The sequence below is a fragment of the Podarcis gaigeae genome (assembly GCF_964106915.1).
Source record: "Podarcis gaigeae genome assembly, chromosome: 5".
Classification (NCBI taxonomy): Eukaryota; Metazoa; Chordata; class Lepidosauria; order Squamata; family Lacertidae; genus Podarcis; species Podarcis gaigeae.
Genome location: NC_139681.1, coordinates 96,716,728 through 96,730,680, shown reverse-complemented (window position 1 = coordinate 96,730,680; position 13,953 = coordinate 96,716,728). Strand labels below are relative to the sequence as shown.

Below are 13,953 nucleotides of genomic sequence, written 5' to 3'. Positions count from 1 at the left end.
GCAAGTAGATAAATAGATACCGCTCCGGCGGGAAGATAAACGGTGTTTCCGTGCGCTGCTCTGGTTTCGCCAGAAGTAGCTTTGTCATGACCCGGAAACTGTACACCGGCTCCCTCGGCCAGTAAAGCAAGATGAGCGCCGCAACCCCAGAGTCGTCCGCAACTGGACCAAACAGTCAGGGGTCCCTTTACCTTTACCTTTTTAAATATGAAATACCTGGTTCAGCTTTGATCCCATCCCACCCATACTATGGCGGGGGTGGGGAGCTTGTGGCCCTCAGAAGATGCTGAAGCCAATTAGAGTTGGGAGTCCAACAACATTTGAAGGGACACCATCCATCCTTGTGCAGGCAGCCAGGCACAGCATCAGAAATCCTGGTGAAGGCAGGACCGAGGTCTCTGAGCTGCAGCCGGCCGGCTGCCGTTAACTGGCTGCCTGCTCTGCCACACTGCTGCCAGTGGCCTAATTGGCGCCTTGCGACAGAGCCCAGCTGTGCTAAGGAGCCAGGCGCCTCTGGTTTGTTGCCCCTTCTCGGCTTTCACAGAGGGACATGCCAGCACCGCCTCGCAGCTTGTCTTCTGCCCTCCTCCCCAGCCCAGCCGGATCACATGGGCAGAGCTGAATCACCTGTTGCAGAGGCCAGTGCTGGAAACAGGTGAGATTCTTCCAGCGGATGAAAAGTGTCTGGCAGCTCGGGCAAAGCAGGAGGGAGCTTATGCACCTTTTAACTTTCCTGCAAGCAAGGCTTGCAGAAATTCCCTCTTCTATGCAACTATTAAAGGGTCAGGAGGCCTTGTCCTCTCTGTTCATCTAGCCGCCCAAGTTTTATTTAGTTAATTTATATGCCACCTTTGCTCAAGTCACAGGGCAGTTTGCAGCAGGCAAAAAGATTTTAAAGGCTCCATTAAAAACACATAACAAATTGCTAACAGGAGCAACGAGGTCTCTCCCAATGCCTGCTGAAAAAAAGATGTGTCTTAACAGCCGCTTAAAGTTATGAAGAGGTAGTGCCAGAAGCGCCTCAGTAGAGGGAGGGAGTTCCCACATACAGGGGGCCACCACCAAAAAGGCCCTCTCCCACAGATCTCATACAGAGGAGAAGGAAGAACCCTCTTGGCAACCTCATCTGCCCAGGCAGAGATGTACAGAAGAAGTTGGACAATGGGAGACTGTAGTTCTGCCTTGTGCTAGGGGTAGGCAGAAGGCAAGCCAGGACCTACTGCAGGTTTTACGGCCAGAAGACAAATTATCAGCTCCCACCCCCTTGGCTCACTTTGACAGGTTATTCTCACGTGAGATCTCTTGAGTGATTTGCCGGAGGCTAGCGAGATTTTTGGACTGAATTGTTTTAACAACATCAAAACCCACAAATTGGCTCTTCCCCCCAACTGGTGAAATGGGGGGGGGGAGCAAAGCAGGGTGGGATTTTTGTGTGTGGCAGGACTGTGAGTGCAATTAAAACCAATTATCTGTCATCTGTCCTTAGCACCTTGGTCAGGAGATTCTGGAGTTCTGGTAAAGAAACCCAAAACAGATTTGACAAGCCTGAAAACTGCCCACCTCCTTCCTTTTTGTCCCACCACAAAACATGTAGCACAGGATTTTGAAGTGCTGCAATAACCTCCTAGCAGAGGGGTTGTCAACCTGGTCCCTACTGCCCACTAGTGGGCGTCTCAGGACTCTAGGTGGGCGGGAAGGGGTTCTACGGCATCTGATGGGCGGTAAGGAAATTTTACCATCAATAAAGATGCATTAGTGGGCGGTAAGTATAAAAAGGTTGACTACCCCTGTCCTAGCAGATAGTATTAAGGGCAGCGGCACCTCCTTGGGCAATTTTCAGCTCTCAAATATTGTTTATTGATGGACTGAGAGCCGCTTTGGGTTCCTCACCTGCATGTGATCCAAAACAGAGGCAGCAACATACCGTCCTGCCTGCCACATGTATGGCTGAGGTTGGTTCCTGCCATGTACACAGGAGGTCCCAGATTGTACCCCTGGCATCTCCCACTGCAGCTGGCATTTCGGACGTGTGACTCTCTCACTGCAGTTGGACTGGTAACTCACGTCAGTCCCAGCCAGCATGATGGGAACCAGAGTACAACCACATCTGGAGCGCCATTTATGTTCTGCATGCCCGTAGAAATTGCAGACGGGGACAAGGCCCAAAGCAGAATGAGTTCCCCAAATCATCCATGACCGAAAGCCCTTCCTATCAAACACCACCTCTGAGAAAACTGGAGATCTTACTTAGTTACCAGCTACCAATTCTAATATATTTACAGCAGCTGAGGTCTTTTTCCAAAACCAACAACTCTTCGAGGAGTAAAAAGAAAGACAGGTTACAAATGGTACATGGAATGGTGTTTTTTTTTTCCTTCAACATTTTCCAACTATTTAGGACGGGGAAAAGAAGTTACAATGCTAGACTCCTTTTCATTTAGTTACATAAATAAAATTTTTATAAATATCTCTTTATAAACAATATATAAATAGCTTTACAACATAAATACATTTATGCGTGACATGAATGTACAAACAGCTTCCACAGTCTCTGGGCTTGGAGCGGTCCTTTGTCGTGGGTGGGTTGTTGGTGTGTAGGATACATATATGTGTGTGTGTATATATTGGGTATGATAGGAAAAGAGCTTTTGGATTTCAAAAACAAACCCACCCCGGACACCCCACCCTCACCACTAACACCCCCCCCCCCAAAAAAATTTGCTGGTTCTGCTAAAAGTCCTCGTACCAATAGGATAAGCCCAGCCAAGCCTTTTTCGGGTGCCATCAACATTGACCCTGCATGACGGTGAGGAGATGGCCAAGAAATGTCCTTGGGATGGGGTGATGGAATGTAGAATAACCCTCGTCAGTTCAAAGACCTGGAATGAGAAAAGAGGTGATGGATTAGGAACTTCACAGATCATCTCTAGGTAGATAGGTTAAGAAGTAAGTTATGCATATATATAAAGACAATGCTATTTTCCTAGGAAAAAAAGGTGCTGGAGCTCAGCGTTAACTTCTACCTTGTTCTCCTAGAATGGGAATGGCACCCACCTGCCTCCTCTTTGGCTTCCTTCCCCCACCCTGACTGAAAGCAAATCCAGCTTTTCTGATGCAGCACTACACATCTTCCAGTGGGCGCTGCGTGACGACAGCCTTACATTTCTATGTGTACAGGAAGATATGGTATCTCCTTTTGTATCTGTATGTAACTATCAACGGGACACAGCGTATTAATCAAGAAAAGGTCGCAGGATAATACAAGAGCTTGTATAAAAAGTAGCGCTAAGTTAACTCTATCTAGCAGTGTGCTTGCTCTACCGGGGAAATGTTTATCACCAGCAGAACATTGCAGTGCAAGAGAGTGCATTCAGCAGGCTGCTGGCAACGTTGCTGCACAATAGATTGTGTTAACCTGTTGCGCAAGGAGTTTCCGCTAGTGCAGCTGTTGCGTTGGGACTCCTTTGAAGCGCAGTATCATAATTCTAGCAGGCAGAGAACATTGGAACCAGCCCAATAGATCATTCATCAAAGCAGTACAAGACCACGACATAACAATATTAGAAGGATAAGAATGAAAGAAAGTCCCCTCAAGCTAAAGAATTAAAACCTGCCATTACCAAGGCAGCATCTCACATGCTTAGGGGCTAGAAATTGAACAGACAACGATCCTGTGCATGCACATGCCCACAGCTGCATATAAAAAGCAGAACAATTAGCAATAACTACACCAACTCATATCTATCGCAGTAGTTGAGACACTTAGCAAAGAAAAGGCATAGCTAAGACGTTTGACCATCTAAACGGAGGGTTCTTTGTTGGGTTGCCAAGTTGTGGGGCTAAGTGGGCAGGTTTAGGATCCAGTTTAAGTCCCCCCCTCACTGGTCCCATCCCACTTTGGGGGGACGTAACACCAGCCTCAGTCTCGGCCCCTGCTGAGCAGGAATGAGCAAATTATGCTGGTTTATCTTTGGCTCAGTCAGATATCCAGTGCATCTTAAACTGCTTAACCCAGCAGATCTTGCCATAGGATTGCCCCGCAAGAGATGTTCCTTTAAGTTGATTAATCATCTGCCTTTGAGCCAAGGAAGCAGCCCGGCTACTTTGCTGCTCTTTTTGGAAGCTTCCTCTCTGGGCAAGGGCCGGCCAGTCCAAGCCCAGGTTAAATTCAAAGAAGCCTGCGAAGGGAAAGCAGGAGCAAGTCGCCGGTTGGAGAAGCTACAGGCTGAGCAAGAAGATCTGCTCTGTCTTCCCAACTAGGCTGAGAAGTATATCTATCATCTATCTATCTGTCTGTCACATTTATATCACAGCCTTTTGCCCAAGTGCTCAAAGTGGTGTGCATGGTTCTCCCCACCTCCCATATTTTCTCCCCACAACAACCCTGTGGCATAGGACAGGCTGAGAGAATGAGACTAGCACCCAAGGTCACCCGGTGAGCTTTGTGGCCAAGTGGGGGTTTGAACCCCAGTCTCTCCCAGGTCTCGGTCCAACACTCTAACCACTATGCTGCACTGCCTCTTTTGCTCTAACCCAGGGGTCCCCAAACTAAGGCCTGCAGGCCGGATAAGGCCCCAGGGACTCGTTTATCCGGCCCGCAGTGGCCACCACCACCCGCTGCCGCCGCCCACTTTTACCAGCACTGCGCTGCACGGCTGCCCACTGAACACCAGAAGTAGCTTGTGCGCATGCACAAGTGTTATTTGCGCATGCGCAAGCATTATTCGCACATGCATAAGTGTTCTTTCCAGTGCACATCCGGGTCAGAGGAGGCCCATGCACATGTACTTAAGCTATTTCCAGTGCTCCTCTGACCCGGAGGTGCACCAGAAATAGAGTGTGTGCACGCATATGGGCACGCGCTCCCCCACCCTCCAGCCCGCCACATGATCGGCGCTGGAGACACCGGCCCAAGGTGCGGTAAGTTTGCTGACCCCTGCTCTAACCACTAGACGACACTGGCTCTTGTGGCAACTGTGGCAACTGTTTCTAAGATGGCACCTATGCATCTAAATCAGCATAGGCACACATCCCGAAGCTCTGTGTCCTCTGGTAATGCACTGGCGCCCCCCTCAATGTGTCTGTCTCCACATAAGAAAAACACAGCAAGGGGAGAGACTTGGAGCAGCCGACACAGCATGGGGCGATCTGCAAGCTCAGCTGCGCTTGTCTTCTCGAAATGAGCAAGTGAGAGCCACTTGCCCATCGATCTGAACCCTCATAATGAGCCCCTGGCCTGGGCGCTTTTCACGGTTTCCTAGCAAACCTGCTGCCGACGCCTGGGAATGCATATCTGAGCAAGAGGGCTGGAGGAGGGAGGCTGAGCTCCTGGCGGAGAGAGGGCCAGCTCTGGGGAAACCATCAATGTGGTGTTGTTTGCAGCCGGTGCTCTGCAGGAGCAGGGGAATTTGCCCCCGGCCCTGGGTTCAAAGGGGTCGTGCGAACAGCCCTAGCTGGAAAGGAACCTGCTACTTGCACACCCTTCTCCCGGACCAGCAGCACAGACAGAGGGGTTCTTGGCTGCAAAGCAGTTGTGGCTTGATCACTCTGTACACAGCAGATCCCATTGCATGGCTACCTCGCCATCTATGCTCAGAATCCTCTGCAGCTCTGAAGAGGAGGTGGACCCACTCCCCGTGATCCATCCCCGGCGGGTTCCCCCAGGAACCTGGGCTTTCCCCGAGGAGACGCCTTTGGCACAGGGCCCTGATGGTTGGGTCCACAGGCTCCCTGGGTAACTAGAGGAGAGAACCCCACTGCTGGAAAACCAGTTATCCCAAAGGCTTCAATGGCTGTGGCAAAAGACACCGGCCCTTTAATGAGCTGGGAGGCAGCGCTGATAGACAGGGGAGTTCCTCCTGTCCATTACTACGTAACCCAGCTATCAAACCGGTTGCTCCAGCAGCTGGCTTGGGTGCCCATAGTCCCAGCTGTGCTGTCCCTGCGCCAGAGGGAACCTCTGGTTTGGGCTATGACACCCCCCCCCCCTGTTTGTGGTGGGCATCCCTGTGGCCTTCAACCCTTGCCTTGAAGAAGAAGAAGAGGAGTTTGGATTTGATATCCCGCTTTATCACTACCCGAAGGAGTCTCAAAGCGGATCACATTCTCCTTTCCCTTCCTCCCCCACAACAAACAATCTGTGAGGTGAGTGGGGCTGAGAGACTTCAGAGAAGTGTGACTGGCCCAAGGTCACCCAGCAGCTGCATGTGGAGGAGCGGAGGCTCGAACCCGGTCCCCCAGATTACGAGACTACCACTCTTAACCAGTACACCACACAGGCTCTGAAGTTGCTGAGGTCCTGCTGAGCTACCAGATAGCAGGCTGCTGAACCCAGAATCTGTGCAGGATGAGACCACTTTCCTCATACTGTCCCTCCACTGCCCCAGCAAGGCTGCCAACTAGAGGAGGAAATGACAGGGAGTTTTGACCAGGCAGCGGGTCTGGCTGGTCAAGCAGCTCCTCCAGAGCGAGGCCTGGGGCACACTTTCAGCCAAGTGGGGCTGTTTGGCTGCCCCTCTGGGCCACCTGCCTGTTGGGATAGATGATCCTCTGCATCCCTTAAAGGTAAAGGGACCCCTGACCATTAGGTCTAGTCATGGTCAACTCTGGGGTTGCAGCGCTCAACTCGCTTTATTGGCCAAGGGAGCCGGCGTACAGCTTCCGGGTCATGTGGCCAGCAGGACTAAGCCGCTTCTGGCGAACCAGAGCAGCGCACAGAAACGCCGTCTACCTTCCCGCCAGAGCAGTACCTATTTATCTACTTGCACTTTGATGTGCTTTCAAACTGCTAGGTTGGCAGGAGCAGGGACCGAACAATGGGAGCTCACCCCGTCATGGGGATCCGAACCGCCGACCTTCTGATCGGCAAGTCCTAGGGTTAAATCACAGAGCCACCTGCATCTCTTACAACACTGTAATTCTGTGATTCCCCACTAGCTAGCTCCCTGGCCTCACCAGCCCCACTCTCAGACATGGTGACTGTGGCCCTGGATTCCCCTCATTTTCTGCACCATAGATGCCGCTGCTGCTACTGCCCTCGCCTTCTGCAACCTTCCCTTTCTCATGGATTGGATGCGGCAAGCGTTTCGGGCAGAGCGTTTGCCCAAACCTGGCACGTTCCTTTGGCCAGCTGGCAACCTCAAGAGACACTTGGACATGTGCCCCACAATCTGCTAGTCTCTCCTGCAGATCAGCTCCAGCTCGTTTCAAAGGGGGTCTGCACTAAACTTTGCAGGGAATTGTAGTGGGCCCCTCCACTACAGTTGGTCCCGCCCCCCTCTGCTCCGTCTGCTAACAGTGAGCACCCCGGTTTAAAACAGCTCTGCTCCACTTCGCTTCCTGTGCTCCGTGAACAGCATTCACAAGGCCACACAAATCGCGGGAAGTTCAGAGGGAGTTCTAGCATCCTTGGTGCAAACAAATATTCTGAGTGCGTAGTTAAACAATGGAACTCCCTCCCACTGGAAGCAGTGGAGGCCAGATAGCTTTAAAAAGAGGGTGAGAGGGCAAGCAGTTTCTACACGGAGTTTAGCTCAGTTGGTTGAGCATGAGTTGCTTAACCTCAGGGTCATGGGTTTGAGCCCCATGCTGGGCAAAATATTCCTTTCAGGGGGTTGGACTAGATGACCCTCATGGTTCCTTCCAACTCTACGATTAATTTCAATGGGCAGCTGGATGGGAGGGAAGCTGTGGGCACACGCCAGACACCTTTCCAAACCCCCTCTGCCCAGCTGGATCTCCACTGGGGAAGGGGCTGTATGACATGGGGAGGCTGGTACGTTGGGGAAAGTGGGGCCCTGCCCTCAGACAGCCCTTACCCACCCATCTTCCTTCTTACAACCAGACTGAGTTGGCTCTGCCGCCACCTACTGGCAGCCTCCCTTCCTTCTGCCCTACCGGTTGCAATGGGCACCAGCCACCACCACTGTGTAGGACAACCTTGACACTGACCTATACGCTGTCTGGAACTGGGCTTCTCCAACCTCCTATTTTAGTTTCCGGCTCTCAGCAGGTGCCTTAGCCATCTTTGCTATGCCAGCGGCAGGCAGGAGGCTCTCTGCAAGGCAGCACGGGGGATGTATAAATACATAAGGAGCCCTCCCCAAAAAATACCCTTTGGATTGTTTGAAGGCCTAACTATAGGAATAACTATAATTATTCGCAGCGCCTAATTTGAGAGGAAGCAGGTGTGAGCCAAATCTGAGGGCTGTCTTCAGGAAAAACAGCGCCCTGCTCCGTGCATGAGGGGGGCAGGCCAGTTTTGGATCTGAGGCATTTCTCACTGCTCCACACCCCAAACCCTCACTGTTTCGGCCTCCAAGCAAAATATTTAGTTATTTTGTGGATAATTTATGCACTTGCCTTTAAGGAATAATTTGCTCAAATGTTCTCCTCCAATGCCCCAAATTATTATACACACTCACGTCAGAGGGGTGGATTTGGGGACAGTGCACCAGTCTTGTGGAAATAGTGTTGAGGCTACATTGTGTAAGCCTTTTTAAAAAGAAAAGAAGGCCCTGTTCAAATCTCACATTTACCAAGAACCTGCTATGTGGCCTTAGCTAAGCTTCTATCTTTCGGCCTCAGTCCTGCCTCCAAGGTGGGAACAAGAACCCTAGCCTAACTTAAAGGCTGGTTTTCAATATTGTCCGGACATGAAAAGTGCTTTGAGAACTTGAAAGCGCCACATACTTGCATGTTTGATTTATGGCAAATTCATACAAGAGACAGGTGGGGTAGGAGAGCTGGGGGTGGGGGGGGGGAATCACATCTGGCAACCAAAGAAGCTTAGTTTGGTCAGAATCAAGTAAACACTTCCAGAATTACGGTAGTTACAGGTAGGTAGCTGTAGTCAATACAAAGAAACAAAAATTCCTTCCAGTAGCACCTTAGAGACCAACTAAGTTTGTTATTGGTATGAGCTTTTGTGTGCATGCACACTTCTTCAGATACACATATTCTTCAGGTATGAGCTTTCATGTGCATGCGCACTTCTGTGCATGCACATGAAAGCTCATACCAATAACAAACTTGGTTGGTCTCTAAGGTGCTACTGGAAGGATTTTTTTTGTTTTGTTTTGACTTCCAGAATTAACGTTCAGTCTATTACTTCCGGTCAATGAACCGCCATAGCTGCTAGATGGCCGTGAAAATTTGTGTCCCAGGCTTTTTGGACTCATCTACCCATGTACTGTCTGAAACCAAAGCGGCACATTGGTTGCCAGATGTGAAATAGATGGGCATTATTTCCTGCTATCCTACCTCACTAGAGGGCCGTCGAGGGCGGCTAGCCAGGGTGATTAGGCTCTACCTCCACAGCTGCAGGCAGCAGTGCTTTCAAAGAATAGTTTGTTTGGATTCAAGCACAAGGGAAACGCTCCCTTGCTGTGGTTTCCAGCAATTGGTATTTGGTAGCATTTCTGCCTCTGAACTTGGAGGCAGCGCATAACCATTGTGGCTAGTAGCCCTCAATAGCCCTCTCCTCATGAAATTGTCCAACCCTCTCTCACATTTAGGTTGGTGCCAGCACCAGATTGAGGGCTGTGTGGGCAGTTCTGCTGCACAGGGCACGGAGTGAAGGGGGCGACCAATTGAGAAGATCCCTAGCTGAGAAGATCCGTTTGGGGGTGCCAAATGTTGGGCTCGCACAGGGCACTATATTAGGAAAGATGACCAAAGAGTCTGCCCCAGCTGGTGGCCATTGCCAATGGCGGACCTCTCAAATTTCAGTGGCGCCCTATGCATTGCTGTGCCTGAGGTTCCGTGCCAGGGGTGCCAACTTGAATAAAATATTGGGGGGGGGGGCAGGTAAGCCCCACTGCGCATAACTGATCACATGATGCAGTGCGGCAGAGCTAGGAGCGCCCCTCTAAATTCTTCTCTGATATCATTGCCTCCTGTGGGAAGGAGTTCTGTAGATTAACTACAGGCTGCTGCGTGAAGAAGGAAGGGGAGAACCACGTGCGCCCCCTCGAGCTACTGGGAGGAAAAGGTGGGGTACAAGAGAAACAGACAGACAGACAGACAGACAGACAGACAGACAGACAGACAGACAGACAAGGAGGGGGTTTGAGGCGCTGAAGGTTAGAACGCTCTCACTTTTGCGCTAGCGTTAAAACCAGCGCCGTCTCGGCTTGGGATGGACGGCAGCGCGCGCTGTCTACTCACCGCCGCTAGGTGTCGCCCGCAGGCCGCCCTCGACGGCTCAGCAGCCCAGGCCGCTAATGGTGCCGATGCGGTCCAGCTTGAGGCCGAAGCAGTTCTTGGTGGAGCCCTTCTTGGAGGGGCTTTTGAAGCGCCGCGACCCTCCGCCGCCGCCGCCTCCTCCTCCGCCGGCGTGGTGCTCCGGGTGCGCCCCCCGCGCCCAGGTGGCCCGCGACTGCTTGGTGTCGGTGCGCAGGTCCCGCATGAGCCTCGACGACGACGAGCCTTTGCCCTTCTGCTGCGACGAGGAGCCCTGCTTTCCTCCGCCGCTCCGCGCACCGCCCGCCGCGGGCCCCGACGACGCCTCCAGCAGCTCCGCCAGTTCGCGCCCCAGCGCCGCCAAGCTCCCCGACGGACCCTGCGCGGAGGAAGCGAGATAGAGGGGTTAGCGAGGTGCTGGATGGGAGCGCAAGTGGAGGGAAGGAGGGGCAGGGCAGCCCCACTGCAGCAGCAGGAAATAACAGCCCAGAGGGTTTCTCCACTCGGCTCAGCCTGGCCGCCCCCTCGAGGAACCTCGGATTGCCCCGGGCTGCAGGGAGAGCGATGGCAGGAAGAGGAGGGCCGGGTGGGTGCGGGTGAGAACGGGGCTCCCATCAGGACGCAGTCGCGGACCCCAACACGCGGAGATTCCTCGTGCGCTCCCTGCCAACCCAGGGCGTCCCCTCGAGGAACACCCCCGTCCTGGGGACTGGGAGGACTGGCGGGGGCGGCGAATTGGGCGGGTGGCATCTGGCCCTCCTTCCCATTTGTCAAGCCCACCTCGCCACCTCAGCCTCAGGCCAAGAGGACTGTCCGGGTCACAAGTTTATTCGGGGAGAAGGAAGAGAAAGGACAACGCGGAGTGGGGGGGGGGCTGGAGGGCGAGGGGGAAATGCCGGTAGGAAGAGGTTTTTTGGGGATCAGATCTCCCCAGATCAGACCTCCCCGACCCCAAAGTAGCTTGGATCTTGAGTTTCACTTGGGAGAATGGTTCATGGAATCGCAGAGTTGGAAGGGACCCCGAGGGCATCCAGTCCAGCCCTCAGCGTTCCAGGAATCTCAGCGCCTGCTTGGCCGGTGAAGAGAACTGGGGGTATTCTCCAGGAAAGCTCCCCCGATTCCTTTTCTCTCTCCTCCGCCAGGGACAAGGACCCCCTCACCATTTCCACTATCTCCACAAGAACACCCACCTTTGGTCCTCCTTCAGCGCTGCCCCTCCGAAGGCGCGCCCGGGCGCCCGGTGGGTTTCCCAGCTTCCCGCCCCGTCTGCTTCTCCTTCTAGGGGGTGTCGAATCTTCCGCTCTATTTCCCTAGCTCCTCACCCCAAGGAGAGGCTCCTCTCCGCGGGCAGGGAGCTCGGAAGCCGCCCCGTCGCCGCTTGCCTGGACGCCCTCCCCTCTCCCTCTCAGCACCACGGGGCGATGGAGAGCAGCCGGCGGCAGCTGGAGTCGCCGACCCACCTACCCGGCGGAGAGAATGAGGGGCGTCCCTCTCATTCAGCCCTTCGTGCCCCACTCCCAGCAGAAGCCGCCCAGGGCTGGACCGTCCGCCCCGTCGGGGATGCAAGAGGCAGGGGTACGCGGGAGAGAGGGATCCCGCTTCTACAGCCCAGGCAAGAGCGCGCCCGCTGACTCCAGAAAGTTATCCGGACGTCAGCTCTGCCCGTCAACCGGCTTTAAGGCAGGAGACGACAGCCACTCTTTCAGCCCTAGAAAGCGGGGCAACTTAATCCGGATTAACGTTTCTGTGAGGACTCCGGCAGACCTCGCTTCTGTTCCTCTCCAGCCACCTCTCCTCACCTCATCCCGAATCTACCCGTCCATCTATCCTTTCCCTCCCAGTCCCGAAGCTTCCAGGGATCGCCCCGACGGAGAGGCAGCCCGGGACCTTTCCTGTCGAATCTCCCCGCTCCGCCTTACCTTCTGCAGGTTCTGGGGAGCCGGCTTCGCCTCCAGCGCCAGGGCGAGAAGGGCGAGGAAGAGTCCGCAAGCCACGACGTGAGAGATGTACATCCTGGACCGGGTGTCGGGAGAAGAGAAAGGGAGAAGCGGAAGGAGCAGAAGAGCGCAGCGGGACGGAAGACCCCTCGACGGCAAGGCGAGCGCAGCGGCGGAGGATCGACGGCAGAGGATCAAGGCGCGCAGGCTGCAGTCTGTGTCCGAGGGCGGCGCGTCTGCAGACCAACCTCTCGCTCTCCTTCGACGGCCAGAACCGATTGTAGCGCCGGGATGGCCCTCGGCCCTTTATAACCAACCTGCGGGGTGATGTCATCCTCCGCCTCACTCGCACGCGCGCGGGGGTGGGGGGAGGTGAAAGAGAAGCCGCGATCCCGGAGTTGGATTTTGCGCTTCTCACTCGATGGGGCGCACGGGGATTCTCGCTGGACGGAGAGCCTTTGGGTTACTAACCTGCAGCGCGTGGTTAGTAGAATAGAATGGACGGGTGTATGTGTGCATGGAATACAAGCCGTGGAGGTGAAACGGCCGCGCGCGCGGGGGGGGGACTTTAGGGAGCAGGCGGGCACGTCCTAGTGGTGGTGATGGGGCGCTCTGCAGAGATGCCCCCCCTCAGCACCTGTAGGCTTGCAACGCGTGGGAGGTCAGCACCGAAGACCCCGCACAGACTAGTGCAAACTTGTAATCTCTCTCACAGACACGTGTCATCATCATCACACGTGTACACGTGTCTCTCCAGAAATAACGTTGCTGCTTCCTACCTCCGGAGAACACATTGGTGGAGGTTGATTTAAGTGAGGAGGGGAGGGTTGTTTGATTTTTAGACTTAGGAGGATGGGACACACCGCAACACACATCAGATTGAAGCGTGCACAAAGTTCTTCTCTTCAGTCTTTCGTCTGAAAGCCCACGGGTGAACCATTTGAGTCTCGGGGCGGCGTAATTTGTCAGCTAGACCTGTCGCTTTGAGCGCTTGGGCTCCGAAGGCGGCAGCTTGGATTGCCCCCTCGGGGATCCGGGAGAGAAGGCGGTGAGATCCCCCTCCGCTCCTAACCGAGAAAGAGCTGGCGAGGCTGAGACTTCACCCGCGAAAAGCCTCCCGCGCGAGAGACGCGTGAGACAGGCAGGTTCTTGAAGACCTGGCAGCCGAAACTCAGAATGCAAAGAAAGGTATGCAGGAAAGAAAGAAGGCAAACAGCAGCCGTGTGTATCTAACAACCAAGCCCACGTACCAATGCTTGGGGAGCTGGTGTGGGATTTCCACGCCTGATTGTGTACATACACACATGCACACGCATGTATGGCTTGGTATATCTATATCTATCTATCTATCTATCATCTATCTATCTATCTATCTATCTATCTATCTATCTATCTATCACTATCTATCATCTATCTATCTATCTATCTATCTATCTATCTATCTATCTATCTATCTATCTATCTATCTATCTATCATCTATCTATCTATATCATCTATCTATCATCTATCTATCTCTATCTATCTATCTATCTATCTATCTATCTATCTATCTATCTATCTATCTATCTATCATCTATCTATCTATCTATCTATCTATCTATCTATCATCTATCTATCTATCTATCTATCATCTATCTATCATCTATCTATCTATCTATCTATCTATCTATCTATCTATCTATCTATCTATCTATTCTCTGTCATCTCCCCTTTACTTAGGGGAGTGAAGTATGAGGGTCTTGTGGCATTTCTGTGCCTGTGTGTCCACACCCAGTGGTGAGAGAGGGGTTAAAAGGATCTCTCCCTCCTCCACAGATACAAGAGCATAACTGG

The 13,953-nt window shown here is 53.1% G+C and overlaps 1 protein-coding gene across 1 annotated transcript; it reads right to left on the bottom strand.

The window, feature by feature from the left end:
* Positions 1–2,251: 2,251 nt before the first annotated feature.
* NPPC (natriuretic peptide C) lies at positions 2,252–12,388 on the bottom strand. The gene is made up of 3 exons (XM_083740015.1): positions 12,102–12,388; positions 10,168–10,561; positions 2,252–2,879 (listed from the first exon to the last, which is right to left on the bottom strand). Exons 1-2 carry the CDS (start codon positions 12,192–12,194, stop codon positions 10,205–10,207), a joined length of 450 nt encoding a protein of 149 aa, XP_083596141.1. The 5' UTR covers positions 12,195–12,388; the 3' UTR covers positions 2,252–2,879; positions 10,168–10,204.
* Positions 12,389–13,953: the final 1,565 nt, after the last annotated feature.

Excerpts from the sequence above, each read along its gene's own strand:
- NPPC (XM_083740015.1), bottom strand. The coding sequence starts at position 12,194 with ATGTACATCTCTCACGTCGTGGCTTGCGGACTCTTCCTCGCCCTTCTC. Across the intron at positions 10,562-12,101 it reads CTCCCCAGAACCTGCAGAAG|GGTCCGTCGGGGAGCTTGGC; the intron begins GTAAGGCGGAGC and ends TCCTCCGCGCAG.